The sequence below is a fragment of the Eriocheir sinensis genome, chromosome 65 (genome assembly GCF_024679095.1).
Source record: "Eriocheir sinensis breed Jianghai 21 chromosome 65, ASM2467909v1, whole genome shotgun sequence".
Lineage (NCBI taxonomy): Eukaryota > Metazoa > Arthropoda > Malacostraca > Decapoda > Varunidae > Eriocheir > Eriocheir sinensis.
The window spans coordinates 6,887,806-6,913,546 of record NC_066573.1 but is presented as its reverse complement, the minus strand read 5'-3'; the positions used below and the strand labels follow the sequence as shown (position 1 = coordinate 6,913,546).

Genomic DNA, 25,741 nt, shown 5'->3' with positions numbered 1-25,741 from the left:
ACACACACACACGGTACCTCCTCCCCCCCCCCTCCCCCTCCCCCCCACACACACACATAACTTCCTTTCCTTACACCCCACCGCCCCTCCTTCCCATCTCCGTCATTCCTTCCTCTCCTTCTCTCTCTTCACATCCCTTCCCTTCATCCTCCCTTCCTCCCTCTCCCCTTCTCCTCTTCCCTCTTTACCCCGGCACCTTCTTCCTCTTTTCATAACCAGACTCATTTTCTTATAAGCATTTCGGAGCCCAGTCACACATACATTTGACAAGGCTTTCGTAGGAGTTTGGGGGATTTGTAGAGGTAGTTTTATGACCCTTCTGGTAGTATGGTCATTCTTTTGAGCCTTGAACCTACAAAAAAAATGTCATTAGAACGCGATTGACCTCGTTTGCGGCATTTGGAAATATGGAAATTGTTGATGTAAGAAGTGGAAGCGTTTGATAATACTTATACTTGTCTATACACAAGAACCTTCCCTCAATACGCTGCCTCAGTATAGCAAAGAAGGAAGGAGGGAAGGAAGGAGTGAAGAAAGGAAGGGAGGACGGAGGGAAGGAAGAAAGGAAGGAAGGAGGGAGAGAAGGAAGGAAGGAAGGAAGGAAGGAGGGAGGGAGGGAAGGAGTGAAGAAAGGAAGGGAGGAGGGAGGGAAGGAAGGAGGGAAGGAAGGAGGGAGGGAAGGAAGGAAGGAGGGAAGGAGTGAAGGAAGGAAGGAAGGAAGGAAGGAAGGAAGGAAGGAAGGAAGGAAGGAACGAACGAACGAAAGAAAGAAAGCAAGAAGGAAAGAAGGAAGGAAATAAGGAAAAAACGGAAGGAAGGAAGGAAGGAAGGAAAAAAGATTAACCTGATTAAGCGTGTTCTGCAGGTGACTGTTGGTTGCTGGCGGCCGTGTCCAACCTGACGCTGCATCCCCAACTGTTCCATGTGGTGGTGCCGCGCGACCAGGGCTTCACGCACCTCTACGCCGGTATCTTCCATTTCAAGTGAGTGGGTGCTGACGGGTGGCTGAGTGCAGGGGTGAGGGAGGGAGGGAGCGAGAGAGTGAAGGAGTGATTGAGGGAGTGAGGGAGATAGCAAATTTGTTCGTTAGATAGTGAATTAGTTAGTTAGTTAGCTAGTTATAGGGAGTTTGCGTGTGAGTGAGTTAGCGAATTTGTTCGTTAGAAAGTGAATTAGTTAGTTAGTTAGCTAGTTAGTAATAGACGAATAGTGTGAGGAGACAAGTGAATGAGAGAGTTAGGGAGTTTGTGTGTGAGTAAGTTAGCAAATTTGTTCGTTAGATAGTGAATTCGTTACGTAGTTAGTCACTGAAATAGATAGATAGATAGATAGATAGATAGATACATACATACATATATCGATACATACATACATAGATAGATAACGTGTGAGAGCAAGAGCTAATTAATACGTAGATTAAATGATGAGTCGATGAACTTATTAATTACTTAGATAAACAGTTTCTACTTAGTGAATGAGTAGTAGTAGTAGTAATAGTAGTAATAGTAGTAGTAGTAGTAGTAGTAGTAGTAGTAGTAGCATCAACAGCACCATCAATACTGCGTTACGGCATTCTCCAGTTCGTCTGTTTTCTGAGGGCAAATATTTAGTCACGCAAGGCATAACATTACACACTCCGAGCCGCCCTGACGCAGTGTTCAGGGCGGCTGTAACTCTCGTGGCTAATGTAATTCTGATACACACACACACACACACACACACACACACACACACACACACACACACACACACACACACACATACATACACACACACACACACACACACACACACACACACACACACGTTTTCTTCCATCTCTCTTTAGCTCCTGTGTTTGTGGTTTTATTTATTCATCTATTTATTTGTTGTTGTTGTTGTGTTTACCTTTTCACAAGCACCAATAAAGAATCTCTCCACTTCCCTTCCTCTTCTTCTCTTCCCTTCCTCCTCTTCCTCCCTCTTCCCTTCCTCCTCTCCCATCTTTAGCCCGGCACCTTCTTCCTCTCTTCTTCTTAACCAGTCACTAACCTTTTACACACACACACACACACACACACACACACACACACACACACACACACACACACCGGTAATGACTCCCGTGTTTGCTATACATAACACTAATGCATGGCTCTATTCCCTTTCATTCAATGTGAGTGTGTTTACTTACTATCAGGTGCTGTTATATTGATTATCAGAGACCGTTTAGTTAATTGGGCAGTTATATAGTTAGCCAGTCAGTCAGTCAGTCAGTCAGTCAGTCAGTCATTGTCATATATATAGTTAGTTGGCTAGTCAGTCAGTAAGTCAGTCAGTCAGTCAATTCGTTAGTCATTCATTCAGTCATATAGTTAGTTTGTCAGTCAATCACTCAGTCAGTCACTTATTTAGTCATTCATTGTCATATAGTTAGTCAGTCAGTCAGTCAGTCAGTCAGTCAGTCAGTCAGTCAGTCAGTCAGTCAGTCAGTCAGTTCGTTAGTCATTCATTCAGTCATATAGTTAGTTAGTCAGTCAATCACTCAGTCAGTCACTTATTTAGTCATTCATTGTCATATAGTTAGTTAGTCAGTCAGTCAGTCAGTCAATCAATCTGTCAGTCAGTCAGTCAGTCAGTCAGTCAGTCAGTCAGTTAGTCAATCAGTCAATAGTATTCGTCTTACTTATCCTAATATCGCCTTTGCTCAACCTATCTATGCTTCCTAACATGGAGATCAGACTTTCTCCACGCATAGGTCCAGCGACTCAAAGAAAACAATGCACACCCTTTGGCAACACCGTCATTCCTCTACCTTGAACCCGTTTATCGTGACAGCATGAAGCGGGAGGTTATGTTATTTGTTATTTTCAGGCGTTATCGATCATTAGTAGCACGGTGGTGTGATGGGAGAAATGTATTTGATAGCATTGTTTTCCTCGGTGGACGAGAATTCAATGCAGAGAATGTGCCATAACAAAGTCTGAAGGAACGATGTGAATTGACGCTGTTGTTGCCAAGTGCTGAGTGTTGTTTTTGTACAGAGATGCAAGAATGAATGATCATGGGTTCTTGTTTTCTTGTATGTATAGGACCAAGAGATATTTCCGCTATGGAGGAGAATATCATGTAGAGAACGTGTCATAACAAAGCCTAAGAGAAAGACGTGTTGACGCAGCTGTTGCCAAATGCTGAGTTTTGTTTTTGTACAGAGATGCAGGAATGAATTGTTGGTAGTATTTGTGGGTTTCTTGTATTCTCGTCTGTATAGGAGCTACTCTTTCCCTTGTGGACGAGAATATCATGTAGAGAACGCGTCATAACAAAGCCTAAGAGAAAGACGTGTTGACGCAGCTGTTTCCATACGTTGCGTTTTGTTTTTGTACAGAGATGCAAGAATCAGGCTTTGGTAGTATTTGTAGGTCCCTTGTTTCCTTGTCTGTATAGGAGCTACTCTTTCCCTTGTGGACGAAAATATCATGTAGAAAACGCGTCATAACAAAGCCTTAGAGAAAGACATGTTGACGAAGCTGTTGCCATACGCTGAGTTTTGTTTTTGTACAGAGATGCAGGAATGAGTTTACGGTAGCATTCATGAATTCGTGTGTATTGGCGCCAGAGGTTATTTTTTTTTCCTCTGCGGGTGGAAATAAAATCTGAGTGTTTCATAACATACCTTAAAAGAATGACGTGGCGTGTTGCTATTGCCACAAGTCGAGTTTCGTTTATGTCAGAGATGCCAGAAGGAGGAGTTGGGATTGTCCATGAGTTCCTTGTATCCTCGTCTGTGTAGGGGTGAGTTTTCGTATAGGAGAACAGGAGTGTATTGGAGTGTGTTTCGTTTATGTCAGAGATGCAAGAATGAGTTGTTGAGAGTGTCCAGGGGTGTGTAGGGGTGAGTTTTCGTATAGGAGAACAGGAGTGTGTTGGAGTGTGTTTCGTTTATGTCAGAGATGCAAGAATGAGTTGTTGAGTGTGTCCAGGGGTGTGTAGGGGTGAGTTTTCGTATAGGAGAACAGGAGTGTATTGGAGTGTGTAGGAGTGTTTTCTGTTTTCCTCCATGGCAGTGTATTTTCTTTCTCGTATTGGAGTATACAGGAGTACTTTTTCGTTTTCTGTAATGGGAGTATAGTTTCATAGAGGAGTGTTGGAGTATGAAGTAGTATAGGAGTGTATATTTTCTCGTTTGTCCGCATAGGAGGTAGACACGGATAGTCGCACGTAATAAAAAGAATCATAATCACTTGTATATCAGGAGGGCGGCGAGGCATAGGGGTTTAAGTGATTAGATTAGGCAGTGATATCAGTGGTGTGTGTGTGTGTGTGTGTGTGTGTGTGTGTGTTATCTAATGTATATCCCCTCATAGACAAAGATACCTCTACTCTTTTTTTTTCTTTTTTGCAATAATTTCACAAAGAAAATTAGACTGTCTCTGAGGGCGGCCAAAAGTGAGGAGCTTGCAAACTTTATATTTTCATTACTATTTTATGTTTTTTACTCTTAATGTATTCCTAAAACAACAATAACAAGAAAAAGTGAAATACGAAAAAAAACTCCCCCCTTGAAGTCAATATACCACCGTTTCCCTTTTTCTCCTCCCCCCTCCCCATCCTTCCCTGCCTCCACCCCCCACAACCTCACCTTTACCTATTCTGACGTGCGTTGCTATTGACCTAACTTGCTGTGACCCTTCTGACGCTATAATTCATTCCCCTTCTGTCCCTCTCCGGCATGTGACCATAGATGTTGCCCGCCGACTGAACGAAACTTTCCAAACTTTTCCCTTCTGACGTGTGTTGCCCTGTGTTGCTGTTGACCTTCCTGGCGTGTGTTGCAGGTTCTGGCAGTACGGTCGTTGGCAGGAGGTGGTGGTAGACGACCTGCTCCCCAGCCATCACGGCCGCCTCGTCTTCATGCACTCCCGCACGCCCAATGAGTTCTGGTGCGCCCTGCTGGAGAAGGCCTACGCGAAGTGAGTGTGTGTGTGTGTCTGAGAGAGAGAGAGAGAGAGAGAGAGAGAGAGAGAGAGAGAGAGAGAGAGAGAGAGAGAGAGAGAGAGACTATGGATTAAGATAAAGAAAAGCGGATGATGATAGACGACCATTACTACATACATACATACATACATACACATACATACATACATACATCTACCTATAAATACATCCTGGCCTCCTTCGCGACCCCTCGTTAGGCTTCACTACAAACACACACACGCACACACACATATCCTACACCTGATATACTCACACCTACACACATACACACACATTCGTAACCCCCCCCCCCCTAACCCACCCCGCGCCCCCCTTGCAGGCTGTACGGGGGTTACGAGGCTCTGCGCGGCGGGAACATCAATGAGAGTATGGTGGACCTGACCGGCGGCGTGGTGGAGCTTATTGACCTCCGCACGCCGCCCTCAAACCTCTTCCCGCGGCTCCTGAAGGCCTGCCGCAGGGGCGCGCTCATCGGGTGCGCCATCGAACCCGATCACCCCGGCGTGCGTCCGGAGACCATCATGGCGAACGGGCTTATCGTACGCCACGCCTACTCCATCACCCGCGTCACCGCCATCTCCCTCGGCGCAGCACCCAAACTGAAGGTAGGCCCCCCCCCCCCCCTTCAGCCCCAGACTGCTTTTTTTTTTTTTACAGCTATGGAGACAGTTCAAGCGCGTAAAGAAAGATATAAAAACAAAAGCCCGGTACTTACTGCTCCTGAATAGAGGTCAAAGGAGTGTCCAAAAAAGAGAGGTCCCCCCCTCCCCACCCTCAGCCCCAGAAACTGCTTTTTTTATAGTTAAGGAGACAGTTCAAGGGCGTAAAGAAAGATATAAAAACAAAAGCCCGCTACTTACTGCTCCTGAATAGAGGTCAAAGGAGTGTCCAAAAAAGAGAGGTCCCCCCCTCCCCACCCTCAGCCCCAGAAACTGCTTTTTTTATAGCTAAGGAGACAGTTCAAGCGCGTAAAGAAAGATATAAAAACAAAAGCCCGGTACTTACTGCTCCTGAATAGAGGTCAAAGGAGTGTCCAAAAAAGAGAGGTCCCCCCCTCCCCACTCTCAGCCCCAGAAACTGCTTTTTTTATAGCTAAGGAGACAGTTCAGGGGCGTAAAGAAAGATATAAAAAACAAAAGCCCGCTACTTACTGCTCCTGAATAGAGGTCAAAGGAGTGCCCAAAAAGAGAGGTCAATTTCGGGAGGAGAGTATCTGCCTTAACATCCCCTCCCTCCCTCCCTCCCCTGCAGAAACCTTCCCCGCCCCTCTGCAGTATATTATTCAACCCTTGGTAAACCAGGTAGCTGCGGGGGTCATGTTTCTTAAAGGCCCCTCTAAGCGAGAAAAATGAGAAAAAATCATCACTCACGAAACAATTTCATAATATATTTCAACGCATTTGTGATCAGTGTTTGCATCATCTATTTTGGGGGGTTTATATCATGACAAAAATATGGCCCGTCGCTGCTACACGGTAAAGCCACAAATTTGCCCCGTCGCTGCTACGCGGTAAAGCCACAAATTTGCCCCGTCGCTGCTACACGGTAAAGCCACAAATTTGCCCCGTCGCTGCTACCGGGTTAAGTCTCTTGAGCTGTAGAGGCCAGGGATGATCCTCCTAACTTTCTTTTTTTTTTCTTTTCTTTTTTTTCAAGCCCCGTCGTTCGTCACAGCTCTCACAACCACTATTTCCCCCCAGGCCAGAAAGGGTATTACTCGTGTTTCCATCAGTGTTTTTTTAACGTTCTTAGTGCATGGGGAAGCCTTGTCAGAGTACCACTAAGCTCATTAAGTTACCCATGGAAATATCTATTCTTCATCGTCTTTTATTTTTTTTCTCTTTCCTTCTCAATGCTCTCCGGAAGCCACCAATCTTAAGGTCAGTTATCTTTTCTCTTTCCCTTCTCAATGCTCTCCGGAAGCCACCAATCTTAAGGTCAGTTATTTTTCCCTTTCCCTTCTCAATGCTCTCCGGAAGCCACCAATCTTAAGGTCAGTTATTTTTCCCTTTCCCTTCTCAATGCTCTCCGGAGGCCACCAATCTTAAGGTCAGTTATTTTTCCCTTTCCCTTCTCAATGCTCTCAGGAAGCCACCAATCTTAAGGTCAGTTATTTTTCCCTTTCCCTTCTCAATGCTCTCAGGAAGCCACCAATCTTAAGGTCAGTTTAAGCCAAAGAAGACGTTATCATCATCCCGCCTTCGCTGCATCAATCACCACTCCGTTAACCCTTTCAATTCTGTTTTTATCTGAGTCGTTATCTCTCTGCACAAGCCTCCAATCTCACGGCCAGTCCCTCCCCAGGCTCAGAAGACACTCCATCATTATCACCATCTTCGTTGCATCGCTCACCTCGACTCCCATCTTCAGCTCTTGATTCTGTTTTTCTCCATTTCCATCGTTTTCCGCAAGCCTTCAATCTCAGGGTCAGTTATTTCCAAGCCCAAGGAGACCACATCGCTTCCTTCACGGCATTATTCAGCCTAATCATCATTCATCTCTTACTTCAGCTCCTCGATTTTGTTTTGCTCCATTTCCATCGTTTTCCGCAAGCCTTCAATCTCCTGGTCAGTCCTTTCCAAGCCCAAGGAGACCAATCGCTTCCTTCACGGTATTATTCAGCCTAATCATCATTCATCTCTTACTTCAGCTCCTCGATTTTGTTTTGCTCCATTTCCATCGTTTTCCGCAAGCCTTCAACCTCAAGGTCAGTCCTTTCCAAGCCCAAGGAGACCACATCGCTTTCTTCACGTCATTATTGGGCCTAATCATCATTCATCTCTTACTTCAGCTCCTCGATTTTGTTTTGCTCCATTTCCATCGTTTTCCGCAAGCCTTCAATCTCAGGGTCAGTCCTTTCCAAGCCCAAGGAGACCATACCGCTCCCTTTCACGGCATTATCCAGACCTTGGTTCAGCCCTTCCAGTTGTAAAGGTCAGGAATGGTGCCCGTAGTGATCTTTTTTTTCGTTTATCGACTCCCATTGCTCCCCTCGGCCCCAATACTTAATGTCAACTGCCAGAATCCCACCCCCTCCATTCCCCCTCTACAAACCTGCCCCGCCCCTCTGCAGTGCATTATTCAGCTCTTGGTTAAGCCACGCGAGTTCTAGAGGTCAGAGATGGTCCCCCTTAACATTTTGTCCTCTCTCTTCCAACCCTCGTCGTTCGTCACATCCTAGAGTTTTTTGTAATAGTTGCTCTTTTAAGCTGTAAAGGCCAGGTAGGATCAGGCCAGTCCCCAGTCACTGTAACCCAAGAACCTTCCCTCAAACACTAATTATAATCTGACTTCCAGGATCCAAAACATATGTCACCCTTGAATATATGTTGACCCCTGTGTTTACTTCTTCTCTCCCACCGAAGTTATTATCTCCTAAACCCGTCACCGAAGTCCCCAGTCACTGTAACCCAAGAACCTTCCCTCAAACACCCCTTTAATCTGACTTCCAGGATCCAAAACGTATGTCACCCTTGAATATATATTGGCCTCTGTGTTTACTTCCTTTCCCCTCAGTTATTGAAGTCCCGATCGCTTTAACTCTCCACCGAAGTCCCCGATCTCCTTAACCCAAGAACCTTCCCTCAAACACCCCTTTAATGTGACTTCCAGGATCCAAAATATGTGTCACCCTTGAATATATGTTGACCTCTGTGTTTACTTCCTTTCCCCTCAGTTATTGAAGTCCCGATCGCTTTAACTCTCCATCGAAGTCCCCAATCTCCTTAACCCAAGAACCTTCCCTCAAACACAACTTTAATTTGACTTCTAGGAGCAGAAACATATCTCATGCACCTTTGAACAAATGTTGGCCCCTGTGTTAACTTACTCTCTCCCATGCATTCAAGTCCCGATCTCCTTAACCCAAGAACCTTCCCTCAAACACCCCTTTAATCTGACTTCCAGGAGCAGAGGTTAATCTCGCCCGTGCACAGACCTCACCTGCACGGCGCTATGAGGTCCATGGTAAAGTATCTTGGGGGTGTGGCATCGGGCTCCAGCATATCCTCCAAGATCAAGAGCTCCTCCACTCACCTCTCTCACATCCTCGCCCCCCTAACCAACTGGAACCTTGGCTTGGCTTTCCCTGAGGTCAGTGTTCGTCGTCCAAACCCTGTGGCTTGCCCGGCATCCCGCACACACACTCGCCTGCTGGTGGTGGTGGTGGTGGTGGTTGGTGGGGCTGCATAGATAGATAGGTAGATAGATAAATAGATAGAGAGAGAGAGAGAGAGAGAGAGAGAGAGAGAGAGAGAGAGAGAGAGAGAGAGAGAGAGAGAGAGAGAGAGAGAGAGAGAGAGAGAGAGAGAGAGAGAGAGAGAGAGAGAGAGAGAGAGAGAATATGCATAATCCAACTGATATTTAATAGACTAGTGTCCAGTTCCTCAGATATTTAACACACACACACACACACACACACACACACACACACACACACACACACACACACACACACACACACACACACACACACACACACGCACACAAACAAACAAACAGTGCATACCTTAACGGTTTTTTTATTATTTCTGTTTTTATTTTTGCCCGTGATGTGTTTCCTTCTGTAAAAAACAACAAAGAAAAGTCAACAGGAATTAAATAACCCCCGGGCGTCTCTCCTGCAGGGCGAGGCTCACTTGCTGCGCCTGCACAACCCCTGGGGCAACGAGGCCGAGTGGCAGGGTTCATGGAGCGACAAATCCCCTGAGTGGAACGCCGTGCCGCCTGGGGAGAGGCAGCGACTTGGCCTCACCTTCAATGACGACGGGGAGTTTTGGATGAACTTTCAGGTGAGGGGGCGAGAGTTTGTTGTTGCTCCTTATCTTCAGGCAAAGGTATGAAGTAAGAAAAGGAAGGGGATTGAGGGATAATTTATTTATTTATTTATTTTACGTGTACGCCTATAGCGCCGGTAGGCTTTCTTGGTGGGCCTGGTTGGTAGTCGGCCCTAGTCTGTCATGGCGCGGGCAAGTGTTTATAGTGGCGCCATCTTCTCTTGGCTCATGCTGCCCCCCGGAACTCGTTCTTGATTCACTTGGACGATTTCCTCTAGATTCCGGGTTGATGGGACTTCAGGACAGCATGTGGGTAGTTTTAAGCCACTCGGCGGTGACTGAAAAATCCCAGGTGGTAGCGTGGGGATTCGAACCCGCGTCGAGTACAAGGAGTGTATGGTTATGTGGTGTAGGTTTGTTTTCTCCTCCTCCTCCTCCTCCTCCTCCTCCTCTTCCTCCTCTTTGTCTTCTTCTACTTCTTCTATTTCTACTCTTATTCCTGTTCCTATTTTCACTGGTCTTTTTTTCATATTTCCGTCTCTTCTTCTTTTCTCATTTTTCTTTCTCCTTGACTTCATTTTCTCTCTTCTTTTTGGTCTTGCTCTTGTTGTTCTTCTGAGAGAGAGAGAGACTTAATTTTTCCTCCCCTCGCCCCTTTTTTCATATTTCCATTTTTTCTTCTTTTCTCATTTTCTTTCTCCTTAACTTCATTTTCTCTCTTCTATTTGGTCTTGTTCTTGTTGTTCTTCTGAGAGAGAGAGAGACTTAATTTTTCCTCCCCTCGCCCCTTTTTTTATATTTCCGTTTCTTCTGCTTTTCTCATTTTTCTTTCTCCTTAACTTCATTTTCTCTCTTCTTTTTGGTCCTGTTCTTGTTGTTCTTCTGAGAGACTTCATTTTTCCTCCCCTCGCCCCTTTTTTCATATTTCCATTTCTTCTTTTCTCATTTTTCTTTCTCCTTAACTTAATTTTCTCTCTTCTTTTAATGGTCTTGCTCTTCATGTTGTCCTTCTGAGAGAGACTTCATTTTTCCTCCCCTCGCCCCAGGACTTCATCAACAACTTCACCACCGTCGAGATCTGTGACGTCAGCCCGGAGTTCTACGCGGGCGAGGAGAACGGCAATGGTGGTGTGCCAGAGGACGTGGAGCGTGGGTGGCGGGTGACGATGTACGAGGGCGCCTGGGTAGCCAACCACTCGGCGGGCGGCTGCAGGAATTACATCAGTGAGTATAAGATAGACACGCATTTATTTGAGACCTGGATCTTCGCTCCTCACCTTCCAAGTCTTTGTACGACAGGCGGGGGGGGGGGGGGGGGTAAGGGCTTCGTGGTGCAGTGGATAGCACACTCGTCTCACAACCAAGAGAGCCCGGGTTCGATTCCCGGGCGGAGTGGAAAAATTTGGGCGGCTTTTCCGGTACCATACGCCCCCCCTGTCCACCCAGCAGTGAATGGGTACCAGGTCTTAATCGGGGGTTGTGTCCCGTCTCCTGGGGTCTGTTCCCTTCTCCTATAATTCCTGACCCTTCTGTCTCTCTCCGGCATATGACCACAGACACGTTCAGTTCAAGACCTTCAACACACTCGTCTGCATCACCCTTGTCATCCCTTGTCTGTCAGGTAGTTCATTGTTGCCTCGCCCTTCCAGACACGTTCAGTTCAACACCTTCCGCACACTCGTCTGCATCACCCTTGTCATCCCTTGTCTGTCAGGTAGTTCATTGTTGCCTCGCCCTTCCAGACACGTTCAGCTCAACACCTTCAACACACTCGTCTGCATCACCCTTGTCATCCCTTGTCTGTCAGGTAGTTCATTGTTGCCTCGCCCTTCCAGACACGTTCAGTTCAACACCTTCAACACACTCGTCTGCATCACCCTTGTCATCCCTTGTCTGTCAGGTAGTTCATTGTTGCCTCGCCCTTCCAGACACGTTCAGTTCAACACCTTCCGCACACTCGTCTGCATCACCCTTGTCATCCCTTGTCCGTCAGATAGTTCATTGTTGCCTCGCCCTTCCAGACACGTTCGCGCGAAACCCCCAGTACACCATCCAGCTGAAGGACCCCGACGAGGAGGACGACGACGACCTGTGCACCGTCATCATCTCGCTCATGCAGAAGAACGTGCGCCAGATGAAGCGTTACGGCAAGGACTACGTGCCCATCGGCTTTACGCTCTACAAGGTGAGGCAACACACGCACGCACGCACACTCTCAGGGCCGGTTTTAGCTACAAGCGAGCCGTGTACAGCCGCTGGGGACCTCTGTGCCTCTTGTGGCCCTCATAACATTTCCTGTTTATAGACTACAGGATCTATTAGTACCACATATTTTACGATGATCTACTCACCGCATGTACGTACAATCAGGGGCTGGTGTGTGAGGCCTAGACATTATCCCGCGTAGGTCTCCTTGAAGACTGGAACCGGCCCTGGTGACACTCTTGCACGGTCACGCCACAACTAAACATGACGGAACAAAATATTATACACCAGCATTTCCTGAGCTTTTCTAAGCCTAGCTTCCCCTTGTGTAAGTACAAGCAGCCCAGCCCCTCAGTCAGGCTCAGGATGATCAGCACCTTAGAGTGCACCCTCCCTGGGGCAGCGCCACACGTGCCGCCTAACTGTTTGAACACTACCGCTGTGGTCGATGGTGGCCTCGGGGGCTTAGGGCGGCAGGCCCCACAAAGTCGTCTCAGTCCCCGTAGTTCTATTAACTCTGAAACAAATTGATCCTTTCTCTTGACAAAACCTCAGCCCCTTACCCCCTTGCACCACGGAAGCCCCCACCCCCCTACTCGATGCCTTCCCCCCAAAAAAACACCTGTAGCCGCCAGTGGCTGGAGTGCTTGTGTCCAGCCCTTCCCAGCACCTCTCAAACACTGTTCCCCTCATGGATAAGGAGCGCTGGTCTAAGCGATACAAATGATACAAAAAAATTACAATAATTCTTTACCTTGTTCAAAAATATTGCAAAATATTGTCCTGATTGAGAATGACTAGTTAGTTTAAGCCACACAAAATTTACACACGGATCTGGCTGTAGTTGTCGCTTGTTCCCGCCTGCCCTGAACACTTAGTTGGCCTCCCCCGCGCCCCTGGGGCTGGTGCCCGAGGGTCCCCCGCCGCCGGGGTGGTGGCAGTGGATGGCTGAGCTGTGCTGTGGAGGCGCGGTCCCCGCCGTGAGTATCCAGACCCGCCGCGGCGCCTCCCTCCTCTCAGCCCTCTGGCGCCGAGGCCCACGTCCAGGTTGCAGGGTTTGGACGCTAACCCGTAACTCGCCGCTGCCTTCACCCCAACACAGTGCATTTATTTCTCTCAGCAAATGGAACAGTATATGATTTTGTTGACGGTGTGACAGCCTGGTACATCCTGTTTTTGTTGACGGTGTGACAGCCTGGTACATCCTGTTTTTATGATAGAGCTTACGGAAGATTATGAAAGTTTACGTTGTCATTCACCTTAGCATGTTGAGTTAATAGACGGTGTGTTGTGAGTGTGTGCCGCACCCCGCCCATACTCACGTGCCCCGCTGTGAGGTGCTGTGGTGCTGTGGCGGCGGGTGCTGTGTGCCCTGCCTGGTGCATACCCTCGGCCGCAGCACACCGCAGCTCAGCACTCACGCTGCCTCACTCCTTAACTCAGCTTTTGCCCGTCACGTGCTTCTGTCCCTAACCGTTAATGACGAGGATTCTCTTTCGCTAGTGGCTCTTACGTTCAATATCTTTTTTTTTTTTTTTACTTTTTTGTGAGCCTTCCGCAATGTCATTTTTTTCCCCACATCCCCTCGTGTCCAATTACTGAACCTCTCCAGCTGCACGGAGAGGACTGGGTGGCTATTTACAAAGCCCAAATGTTATTAGTTTCCCGCAATGGCCGTCATCAGGCGTGCACAGCAGCCTCTGCATGACTGGCCGAGGTCGTTGCGGCAAATTGTCACATACTTAGTTTTTTCGCCAGCTTGTGTGCAGCGCCCCAATCAGTACTCGTGTCAGGGGGAAAACTACGCTAGAGAACCGAGTTGAAATAAAGAACTTAAATACTGTCAAAATATAGATTAACATTATCTATCTCTACAACACTTCATTCTTGTACTTCTCTTCAGTTTTCCGTTGTACAGTAAACCATCTCGACAACAAACCATTCCATATCGCAGCTCAGTTTTCCACGGGGATATTATTAGCTTTTCCCCGACATGAGTAATAGCTGGAGTAGGTGCGTACACTTAGTTAGTTAGCCAGTCAGTCAGTCAGTCAGTCAGTCAGTTAATTAGTAAGTTAAATTGTTTGTACGTTATTTAGTCAGCATGGTTCTCACGGATCGGTGACATACCCTACAGCTTACCCTTACTCCTTCCCCCTTACCCCCAGCTCCCGCCCAGCCGCCCGCCCGGACTGAAGCTGGACGTGGACTTCTTCAGGTACAACGCCAGCTGCGGCAAAGTCCCCTTCTTCCTCAACACGCGGGAGGTCACTACAAGGTTCCGGATGCCCGCTGGCCACTACGTCATCATCCCGTCCACCTTCGAGCCGGAGATGACGGGAGAGTTCCTGCTGAGAGTCTTCACGGAGATCAGGCAATAGGCGGCGTTTGGACCAGCCTCGAGTCGCCGCTCCCTTCGGCCGTCTTCCACTGCCCACCGATGACTGTGTGTGTGGACCTGGGGCTGACACACACACACACACACACACACACACACACACACACATCATTGTCTCATTGTATAGGAGGTGTTGGGGGGTCAGATTGTGCCTATCCCCCCTCCTTCTCCTCCCGTCCCTAGCCCTTCCACGGGTTGCTGTTACGCGCTTCCTCTCCCCAGTATTGTCACGTCAAGGATTACATTGTTTCGGGATTTATTTTCTAGCTCCCCCTGCATTACTTATTTCAGCCCCGCCGTGTGCCAATTCTTAGCCAGCCCTCGTTCGTTCGCTCGCCGGGCCGCTGGTCACTCACGTCCCTCACACTCGTATTATCAAACGTTCGGGGCTCTTGTTACGAACGTTTTTCAAGGCCAGAGAAGAGCTACGTTGGGTTGTCATGAACGTTTGTCCCACTCACGGCGAGGAAGCTCTCCAAAACTATACCGGGCTCAGGAAACCACCTCTGGGAACCCCGACGACTTCTGCGAGAGCCTTTTGAAGTAGATGGACTGAGCCTTCGAAGAGTTTGATGATATGTTGCGAGAGCCTTTTAAAGTGGATGGACTGAGCCTTGGAAGAGTTTGATATGTTGCGAGAGCCTTTTAAGTGGATGGACTGAGCCTTGGAAGAGTTTGATATGTTGCGAGAGCCTTTTAAGTGGATGGACTGAGCCTTCGAAGAGTTTGATGATATGGACCTCATTCTCGCAAGTCATCGGTCGTGTTGGCCATCCCTTGGTGAGTACCGCGGGGAAACACGTCGAGTGATATTATAAGGATATTATTAATTAAGAGTATTTTTAATGAAGAGTGTTGTGAATGGTTGCCTTGCCGAGTGAAATGCAGCTGTTTGGTGTTTTTGATATTTTAATGAAATCAATAAATAATATTTGTTTTAAGGAAGGTTAACTTAGCTATCCCAGAGAGTGTGTTACTGACGGCCGCACAGCCATGGAAGGAGTGAGGACAGCAGACACAGCACATATTTCCTCTTAACATAAATACACTGCTACAGTTTTAGCCACAAATGATAAGACTTTTGGTTCCCTTTGTCTGTACAGGGGTCCTAAAAATATATACTATTCCAAAAAATAGTGAATGTTGATATCTGATACTTTAAAATCAACTAATCTCCCTTTATTAAAGTAAGGGAGGTATAATGAAATGGTTTGCGCGAGTGATGATTTTTTTCTCATTATTCTCGCTTAGAGGGGCCTTAGAAGCATGATCCCCGCAGCTACCGGGCTAACCAAACCTCACTATTTTTTTTATAGCCTCGCCATCCTCGGCCAACATGACTTCCAAGCCCCATAGCCGTTAATTATTGTGTACTGACATGACGGGCCTCAAAACCTTATCGCATGTAAGGCATCGATAGCCGGCATGATTGATGATTAATTGATAGTTTATTGTTGCAAGTAAAACAACAAAGGAGGAGGAGCATGCCATCGTATCATAGGACGTAAGGCAGCGATAGACAGCACGACGATATAGCCAGTGAGATGCAGGGACTCACCGTTGCCAGATTGTCGTACTCATAGCCTCGTATTTACCGGTTTCTGAGCCATAGCTATTGCCAAAACACACCAATTATTAACCATTTTAACGATAACAATATATGAAGGCAGTTATTGGGTTCGAGGAGGCAGTTTTGGGGTCGGAAATCGTCAAACAAAGGTGGCTGAGTACGATAATCTGGCAACGTTGTAGGGTGTTGCAATGTAGCTGTTCAGTTTCTCTCTACTTATTAAATACACGTACCACCTGTCACTGCCGTACACACGCTCAAGGCCTCCCAGAAGACTAGAACCGGCGCTGTTGTAAACAATATCATTTATAGAAGTACAACCTGTGGCCCTGTGGAGCGCTGCTATGGTGGCGGACCGGGGCCTGAAACCTCATCAACGGTAAACGGTAAACAACATATGATTATTAACAACATTATGAGTAACAATTAACAACGAGAGCGCCGAACAACGACGGAATTCAGCCAGGGGTCACGCTCACCAAGGCCTCTGTGTGCTCAGGAGAACGTACAGTATCTATATCTTGGCCTTGTTTACACAGTAGGCCTCGTCACGACACCCTCAAGCGGCGTCATCGTCTCGTTACTTATCACAGCATGAATCACGGTGGCCTGGCCTGGCGGGGAGGGGGGCGGTTGGCCAGGCGGCGGGGCGGAGGGGCCATCATCACGTCAGCAGCAACCCCCGTACCGCCCCCGTTGCTGCCCCCCGCCGCCGCCGCCCTCCCCCAGCCTCACCGCGGAGCCCTGCTGGTCCTTGCCCTGTCGAGGAAAGGAAAAGTAAAGAACAGGAAAAGGATCGCTGGGTAGACTGCGCCGTTGCAAAGACCGAAACCTTCCAAAGCACAATCTAACAAAAGCAACAACTTACCTCGGGGGAGTAGACTCGGAGGCTGCTGGAGCTCGTGTTCGCCTTGGCCTGCTCCACCATCCGCTTGGCCACCGCGCTGAACATTTCCTGCACGCCTGCAAGAACCACTCATTACACTGGTGCTGCACGACAAGAGCGCCCCCAGCCACTTAGTCACCTCCACCACAGCTAAGTAACCACCCCTCACACACCTTACACACGACTCATACACTAGTTCATGCCCCTGACAGTATCTAATGTAGGGGAAAATCTAAGGGTATTATTCTAGTGTTTGCCCTTACTCACCCCTCACGCACCTTACACACGACATACACTAGTCCATGCCCCTGACAGTATCTAATGTAGTTGAGAGTCTAAGGCCCCCTTCACACGAGCGGTTTCTGCCGCTGCGGCACTTGCCGGACGGTTTAGCTTTACATTGACTCCTATGGGTGCGTTCACACGAAGCCGGAGCGGCAGGACTGACGCTCCGGCAGCCGCACCCCGCCGGACTGCCAGCAAGACCGCAGCGGCAGATGCCGCACAACGGTTTCGGTGGTCATGTGTTGCTATGGGCGCGTTCACACATGCGGTGTTTGCCGCGTGCGGCGAGGGATAGTTGTCTGTCAACACTGGGAGGAAGGGCACGCGACCACTTTGTCTGCATCATTGGAAAAGCTGGTATGCACTATATTTTCCATCTTATGAACTTTCAATTGATGTATATTGAAAATGTAAGTGTCTTACATTTTAATTATGTAAACCTCTGTACAACAAACATCTGCATTTAAATTTCAGGGTTATGGCTAATTAAAAATTATCATGACACGGAGCTGCTGATCTCCGGATTGAAAGACGGCCTTGTTTGTGGGATCCCTCAAGAGAGGATTACAAATATGACTGAAGGAGATACCAAAGTGGATGCAGCAGACACCGCACTTGACCGTAGATGTCTACCGCTCGTGTGAAAGGGCATGCGGCTGCCGCTCCTGTGAAAGGGGCCTGAGGTCGGTTTTGTCAGACAATTCCACCCCTCACATCAACTATTCCTAAAGGTCAAAAAGGAGATCAATCGGGTGTTCATGAGTGCCCTTTCACAATCATAGCATAGAAGAAGGGTTAAACTTCAACCAGGGCCATTAAACTACGCCTGCATGAAAATTACCAAAACTCCTACGAAAAGCGTGTCAAATGTGTGTTCTGGGGCGCCGATAGGTTTGAGAATATTACCCGAGGTCCTTTATACTATGCGGGCCCGTGTTTTCCTGCAGACATATGGGCCAGTTTCACAGTTCGCCATGACGGGTTGGTAAGCTCCCAAACCAATACCAGAGCCTTCGAAATTTCCTTGTATAGTGTCTGGTGTTTATATTTAAGTTCACAAATTTGATGAAACTATACAGGAAAAGTCTTGTGTATTTAGTGTGGCATCGAAGACCTCACCATTTTGGATTGTATGGGATTCTATAGTTTGGTTCGGGCTGTTACGAAGACACTGTGTTGGACTGTGAAATCGGCTCTTAGAAGCCTTGATCCCTAACGCGTACCTGTGTTATCAAGGGAAGAGATCTTTAATAGTAAGTGGGCCTGTGTTTTTCTGCATGCATGGTACCTAACGCTTGCCTGTGTTATCAAGGGAAGAGCTCCTATATAGTAAGCGGGCCTGTGTTTTTCTGCATGCGTGGTACCTAGCGCTTGCCTGTGTTATCAAGGGAAGAGATCCTTAATAGTAAGTGGGCCTGTGTTTTCCTGCATGCATGGTACCTAACGTTTGCCTGTGTTATCAAGGGAAGAGATCCTTTATAGTAAGTGGGCCTGTGTTTTTCTGCATGCATGGTACCTAACGTTTGCCTGTGTTATCGAGGGAAGAGATCCTTAACAGTAAGTGGGCCTGTGTTTTTCTGCATGCATGGAACCTAACGCTTGCCTGTGTTATCAAGGGAAGAGCTCCTTTAAACTACCATGCAGGACAGTGTTTTCCTGCATGTATAGTCCCTAGCACTTGCCTGTGTTGTCAAGGGCGGAGGTCTCGAAGAAGGAGGCCTCTATGGACTTGGCGTACTTCTTGGCGGTGTCTGTTTCCACTCTTCTCTCCGTGGCCAGGTCAGTCTTGTTCCCCACCACCACCAGCATAAGCTCGTCCTCGACACGGCTCTGCAGCTCTGGCCGGAAAACACTGGTTATATGAGTTGATAATTTAACCCGGTAGCTGCGGGGATCATGTTTCTTAATTAAAGGCCCCTCTAAGCGAATTAATGAAAACAAAATCATTACTCACACACACCATTTCATAATATATATCAACGCATTTGTGGTCAGTTTATGCATCATCTATTTTTTGGGGTCTATATCATGGCACAAATTTGGCCCGTCGCTGCTACATGATAAAGCCACAAATTTGGCCCCTCGCTGCTACCAGGTTAAAAGGTGACGCTTCAGAGGTGAGGCGATGATCACACGCAGACGACTACTGTGCTGACCTTGATAGAAACTGCAGCGGCGGTGGTGGGTTGCTACACGTCCATAAGAAAGGAACAAGTAGTACGTTATCTGGTTATCTCTACACTAAGGACGTCCCGAACGAACCCTGAGATATGGCTGTGATTGGCCTCTCGGGGACGCGGGAACGAGACTTATTCTTCAAGGCCTCGGATAATTGTAGAATATGCATCTTCACTCTCCCTCAGTGGTGTAGGACATACCTCCCCCCCTCCCCCCCCTTGTGGATCTTTACTAACTCATACATTTTCTCCTTTCTCTACCCTAAATACTTTAACGGATATAGTTTCCTTGTCGCCTAAGTCCAGGGGGTTCAATGTCCACAGGGGAAATGATTACTGATTCGTGTTTTCCAACTTTTACGGGTTAAGGACCATATCAAAAAGACTAATCTCTCTCTGTATCTGTTTATCTATTTGTCTATCTATCAATCAATCTGTCTATTAATATGTCTATCTGTCTGTCTATATATCTATCTATCTATCAATCTATCTATCTGTCCATCTCTCTCCCCCTCTCACCGTGCGCCCAGGACTTGACATCAGTGAAGCTTTCGAAGTTGGTCAGGTCGTAAACAAGGACCGCTGCGTTGGCTCCGCGGTAGTACATCGGCGCCATGGAACGGAACCTCTCCTGGCCCGCCGTGTCCCAGACCTGAAAGACGGACCGCTCTCTCAGTCCCTCTCCCTACCCGTGGCCGCCCCTCCCGTGCACCGCCATACCCTTGATGAATGAAAAGAATGAGAAGTAGCGTTGGTTCGTCTGATCATAAGAGCAGGAAAGGGCGCTCTGGCGGGTCACGGAAGGGATATATATAGGCAAGACGGTCTCAAGGATCTGGGTTTCGTTCTTGCTCGCCAGATAAGTAGTAGTAGTAGTAGTAGTAGTAGTTGTAGAAGTAGCTAGAAAAATACAAATACCATAAGTTACAAAGCCTATAACCCCGACATTTCTAAGACACATAAAATTAATGATAAAAGGAGTCAATTAAAAGATAGATAATCAAAATAAATACAAAGCTTGACAAACCGAGAGGATAAAGCAACAAAGAAAAATAATCCGTTTGAGAAAATAAAGTAACATTCAGATCCATTTAATTAACCACACGAGGGAGAACAATACAGATCGAGGGTCACCTGTTCATGCGTACCTTACCTGGATTTTTATCTTGGTACCTTCAGTGAGATAATACAGTGATAGTCTAGTATGTTTAATTCACTGCACGTATGAGAGGCAAAGAGACAGACAGACAGACAGATCGAGGGTCACCTGTCCATGTTTGTCTCACCTGTATTTTGATCTTGGTGTCGTCAATGAAAAAAAAAAAAGGGGGGGATAGTCATGTATGTTTAATTCACTGCGTGTATGAGAGGCAAAGAGACAGACAGACAGACAGACAGATCGAGGGTCACCTGTCCATGTTTGTCTCACCTGTATTTTGATCTTGGTGTCAATAAAAAAAAAGGGGGTTGTCAAGTATATTTAGTTCACTGCGCGTATGTGAGATAGACAGACAGACAGACAGATCGAGGGTCACCTGTCCATGTTTGTCTCACCTGTATTTTGATCTTGGTGTCAATGAAAAATAAAAGGGGTTAGTCAAGTATATTTAGTTCACTGCGCGTATGTGAGATAGACAGACAGATAGACAGACAGACAGATCGAGGGTCACCTGTCCATGATTGTCTCACCTGCATCTTGACCTTGGTGTCGTCGACGAGGATCTCCACGTTGCTGAAGGACGCGCCAATGGTGGAGCTGGTGGCCTTGTTGAAGCACTTAGTCTCGTAGCGCGTCACCAGGGAGGTCTTGCCCACGCCTGCAACACCCGCGCCTTGTTAGGACTCGTGCACACCTTGGCTCGCTACACCTGGGCTACGCCTCCACCCGCGATGCCCTTAATTAAAATCTCCCAGCAAGTTTTCCTCCAGCTGATGGCGCTATAGGCTTTGTAACGTCGGTATTTGCACTCTTTTAGCTTAACCTGATACAGCGTTCAATACTACTACTACTACTACTACTACTACTACTACTACCACTACTATCACTACTACTACTACTACTACCCAGGCACATACGTATATTTCACTGGGTTTTCGTAGGAGCTTTGGGCAGTTCCAGCTTGGGGTAGTTTTATGACCCCGGTGGTAGTTTGACAAAGTTTCTACATCATGAACGTAAATAAACACTCATGGGGATGCGTTTAACCTCATTTTTGGCCTTTAGAAGTGATTGATGCAAGAGAAGAAAGCGTGTAAGATTACCGAGCTAAGTTTGACCCTCACGACCTATTCCTAAGCCCGTCGACGGTAGTAAGGACCCGTGGCGCAGAGTAAGGAGCCTAGGTTGGTACTGTCAGATGTTCCCACCCCTTACACCAGCTATTTCCAAAGGTCGAAAAGGAGGTTAATCGAGTTCTAATGAGTGTTCTGTTAAGTTCACGGTACAGAAGAAGGCTCAGACTACCACCAGGGTCATAAAAGTACCTCTGGAAATGCCCTAAACTCCCACGAAAGACTAGTAAATTACGTGTTCTTGGGTGCAGAAATGTTTAAAAATATGGCCCCTAATCTCAGCTGTGGACTATCACGGTACAAGAGAATAATAATGGTCGTGGGGAACTATGCAACATGTTCTGATTCAGTCCTTCCACCAGCGACATAGTGAAAGGCTTCCATAGGATACATGTATTTTACGCAATATAACGCTATCACAGGAAAAAATATATCGTAGCAGTGCACTACCATACTGTCAAAACACACATGCAGATAAACTTAGGGGTCAGGTTGTGGATATCACGCCACGAAAACAAAAACAAAATACCATAACTGATGTGGGATGTTCAGTTTTTCCTTAAAGTAGTGAACAAATGAACAGACGGAACGACCACAGAGCAGGAGAGAGAATGGAAAAAACAAAAAGAAAAACAGCGACTTTACACAGACGAGGGATTTACAATTAACAAGATAAAGAGGGAGGCTAGAGAGCTTGCGTCGTCCCTAAACGCGGGTCTGTCTGGCCTCCACCACCACCAACAACAACAACAACAGCTTCGCCAGGGTTGTAACTCCAGCGCCGCCCCTTTGAGCCTCACCTTGGGAGCCGACGATCACGACCTTGACAGCCACAGTCTTCATGCTGCCAAAAGTTGTCCTGAAGGCTCCTGACGATGCTGTGTGTAGCTCTGGTATCACCACTCAACACTCACTACACTAACTTCGAGAGATGCACAGAGATTGAAGCACCTTTAGGAGTATCTAGTCTCTTCGTTCTTGATTTTATTTACCGCAAAGTCACAGCGAATTAGTGGAACCGCCTCCTGACACTCATAACTTGGAGAGAGGAGTGCCCCAAGGAGTGGGTAGAACCTTTTCCATTTACCTCCGTACTAAGACAGTGGAACAACCTCCTCGATGCTATATAGTGCGTGTAGCTTTCTATCAACACTTAGCTCAATGCAGCGAGTTCGAGAGACACGCCCCTGGGTATGAATCATGTGAGTCTCTTCGTTTCACCGTGCACTAAATCACTACGCCGTCACCTGTCATTGGCGAGTCTCTTATCTCTGAGTGTGAGTTGCTGATATGTCGATAAGTCCAACACTACAATCATAAGCTCGCTATAGACAGAGATAGATGTCACCATGAAGTCCGTTTCTTCTTATATATTCTGAAAAGTTTATTATTCATATTCATCACTCACTCACGGAAGCTGTACTCGTTAGTTACGCATCTTGTACAGCGTGCCAACCAAATACACAACAGAGAATCGCCCTAAAAATGCAAGGTGTCACTTTCAACTTCGTCTCTTTCGTATATTATGATTTCCTTGGGTAATTCCTGCCCGTCACTCACTCACAAAAGCTGTACTCATGTTTTACCCTCTAATACTCTGTTCCAAATAACTGCACAATAAAGAAACAGCCCAGCAAGGTGTCATTTTCAACTTCGTCTCTTTCGTATATTATGATTTCCTTGGGTAATTCCTGCCCGTCACTCACTCACAAAAGCTGTACTCATGTTTTACTCTCTAATACTCTGTTCCAAATAACTGCACAATAAAGAAACGGCCTATGTAATGTTCTCTAAAAATGCAAGGTGTCATTTTCAACTTCGTCTCTTTCGTATATTATCATTTCCTTGGGTAATTCCTGCCCGTCACTCACTCACAAAAGCTGTACTCATGTTTTACCCTCTAATACTCTGTTCCAAATAGCTGCACAATAAAGAAACAGCCCAGGTAATGTTCTCTGAAAATGCAAGGTGTCACTTTCAACTTCGTCTCTTTCGTATATTATCATTTCCTTGGGTAATTCCTGCCCGTCACTCACTCACAAAAGCTATACTCATGTTTTACCATATAATACTCTGTTCCAAATAACTGCGCAATAAAGAAACGGCCTATGTAATGTTCCTATATAAGATACGTGTTATCACTCTAAATTTCGCTTTTTTCGTATATTATCATTTTCTTGGGTGATTCATACTCGTCACTTACTTATTGACGCTATGTTCATGTTTCGGCTTATCGTACGCTATCCTAACTAACGGCATAATATAGAAAACAGTCCACGTAATGTTCCTTAAGATGCTCATTGTCACTTTAAACTTTATCTCTTTCCCTTGTCATCTGCGTTCTTAGGTAATTCGTATACTCGTCACTCACTCACGGAAGCTGCTCTCACGTTTAGGCATCTTGTTCGGCATCCTATCTAACTGCACAATAGAGAATGCCCCACGATAATGTTCCCTGTTTAAACTTAGTCTCTTTCCATTGTTTTCTGCGTTCTTCGGTAATTCCTGTTTGTCACTCACTCACGGAAGCTGCTCTCACGTTTAGGCATCTTGTTCGGCATCCTATCTAACTGCACAATATATAGAGAGAATGCCCCACGATACTGTTCCCTGTTTAAACTTAGTCTCTTTCCATTGTTTTCTGCGTTCTTCGGTAATTCCTGTTCGTCACTCACTCACGGAAGCTGCTCTCACGTTTAGGCATCTTGTTCAGCATCCTATCTAACTGCACAACAAAGATATGCCCCACGTAGTTTATATCCCGTCAATCTACGTGTTGTCATTTTAAACTTGGTCTCTTACTCTGTTTTCTGATTTACTGGGCACCTCCTGCACTTCGCTCACTCACTGAAGCTGCATTCACGTTCTGGCACCTTGTTCAGGATCCTAACCAGCTGCACGATAGACAAGCGGTCCACGTAATGGTCCCTTGGCGTCCCATGATCCGCGCACTGGCGAGCCGCGTCACCTCACCTGCCCAACACCTGTATGGGGGTTGCCAGCTCTGCCCACCTTGAGAAAATCATCGCGGTAGTAGTAGTAGTAGTAGTAGTAGTAGTAGTAGTAGTAGTAGTAGTAGTAGTAGTACTAATAGTAGTAGTAGTAGTAGTAGTAGTAGTAGTAGTAGTAGTAGTAGTAATGATAATAATAATAATAATAATAATAATAATAATAATAATAATAATAATAATAATAATAGTGTGTGTGTGTGTGTGTGTGTGTGTGTGTGTGTGTGTGTGTGTGTGTGTGTGTGTGTGTGTGTGTGTGTGTGTGTGTGTGTGTGTGCGAAAGAATTCTGGAAAATTAAAAAAAACAAAAGAGGCATAGAAGTATATATTTTTTTTAACAGTTTATATTCTTATTTACTGCACACAATTATCTAAGTACCAAATCTTCTTAGGCATATTTACCTGCTTATAAACCAAAATTATCACTCATGTTGTGCTTGTCATCTCTCGTCAGCCATATTCATGTGCTTGCAAACCTCGAGATTACACAATTATCCACATTCATCTACCTTTAAACCTTGTCTATGCACCTTGATTGATGACTGATTGATAGATGGTTATTTTTTTTTATTGTTGCAAAAGTACACAGCGAAGGAGAAGGGACGATTTAGCAAGCCACCCCGAACCCCTTGCAATACATAATGGGTCGTATTGTGACGCCGCCCAAGAACACATATTATACAAGGCTTTCGTAGGAGTCGTGGGCATTTCCAGGGGTAGTTTTATGACCCTGGAGGTAGTCTGACCCTTCCTCCGTACCATGAACCTAAGAAACACATATTTGACAAGGCTTTCGTAGGAGTCGTGGGCATTTCCAGGGGTAGTTATATGACCCTGGAGGTACTCTAACCCTTCTTCTGTACCATGAACCTAAGAAACACATATTTGACAAGGCTTTCGTAGGAGTTGTGGGCATTTCCAGGGGTAGTTTTATGACCCTGGAGGTAGTCTGACCCTTCTTCTGTACCATGAACCTAAGAAACACATATTTGACAAGGCTTTCGTAGGAGTCGTGGGCATTTCCAGGGGTAGTTTTATGACCCTGAAGGTAGTGTGAGCCTTTCTCCGTACCATGAACCTAACAAACACATATTTGACAAGGCTTTCGTAGGGGTTGTGGGCATTTCCAGGGGTAGTTATATGACCCTGGAGGTAGTCTGACCCTTCC

At 46.6% G+C, this 25,741-nt stretch overlaps 2 protein-coding genes and 1 long non-coding RNA gene across 15 annotated transcripts in view; 2 read left to right on the top strand and 1 right to left on the bottom strand.

Annotated features, from left to right (window-relative positions):
• LOC126987559 (calpain-A-like) overlaps positions 1 to 15,296 on the top strand; it is a 38,254-nt gene extending 22,958 nt beyond the window's left edge. For 4 of the 8 annotated variants that reach the window (XM_050844629.1, XM_050844631.1, XM_050844630.1 and 1 more), the window contains exons 5-12: positions 866 to 983; positions 4,818 to 4,952; positions 5,297 to 5,582; positions 8,884 to 9,069; positions 9,603 to 9,767; positions 10,799 to 10,976; positions 11,774 to 11,937; positions 14,126 to 14,999. In XM_050844629.1, the coding sequence (XP_050700586.1) occupies positions 866 to 983; positions 4,818 to 4,952; positions 5,297 to 5,582; positions 8,884 to 9,069; positions 9,603 to 9,767; positions 10,799 to 10,976; positions 11,774 to 11,937; positions 14,126 to 14,338 (1,445 nt within the window). In that variant the 3' untranslated portion in view covers positions 14,339 to 14,999. The other 4 variants (XR_007740997.1, XR_007740999.1, XM_050844632.1 and 1 more) reach the window with 4 other exon arrangements.
• On the bottom strand, positions 15,247 to 24,534 carry LOC126987560 (ras-related protein Rab-21-like). Of its 5 annotated transcripts, none has more exons than XM_050844636.1 (7): positions 24,414 to 24,534; positions 22,366 to 22,940; positions 20,963 to 21,090; positions 19,793 to 19,925; positions 18,779 to 18,934; positions 16,794 to 16,888; positions 15,247 to 16,684 (listed from the first exon to the last, which is right to left on the bottom strand). In XM_050844636.1, exons 2-7 carry the CDS (start codon positions 22,406 to 22,408, stop codon positions 16,595 to 16,597), a joined length of 645 nt encoding a protein of 214 aa, XP_050700593.1. In that variant the 5' UTR covers positions 22,409 to 22,940; positions 24,414 to 24,534; the 3' UTR covers positions 15,247 to 16,594. The 5 variants fall into 5 exon arrangements, with proteins under 5 accessions (XP_050700593.1, XP_050700594.1, XP_050700591.1 ...); XM_050844637.1 differs by having other exon boundaries at positions 24,457 to 24,533; XM_050844634.1 differs by having other exon boundaries at positions 24,368 to 24,532.
• On the top strand, positions 22,909 to 23,660 carry LOC126987561 (uncharacterized). Of its 2 annotated transcripts, none has more exons than XR_007741002.1 (3): positions 22,909 to 23,057; positions 23,204 to 23,368; positions 23,534 to 23,660. It is a non-coding gene; the product is annotated as an uncharacterized LOC126987561 (long non-coding RNA). The 2 variants fall into 2 exon arrangements; XR_007741003.1 differs by having other exon boundaries at positions 23,204 to 23,345; positions 23,511 to 23,625.
• Positions 24,535 to 25,741: the final 1,207 nt, after the last annotated feature.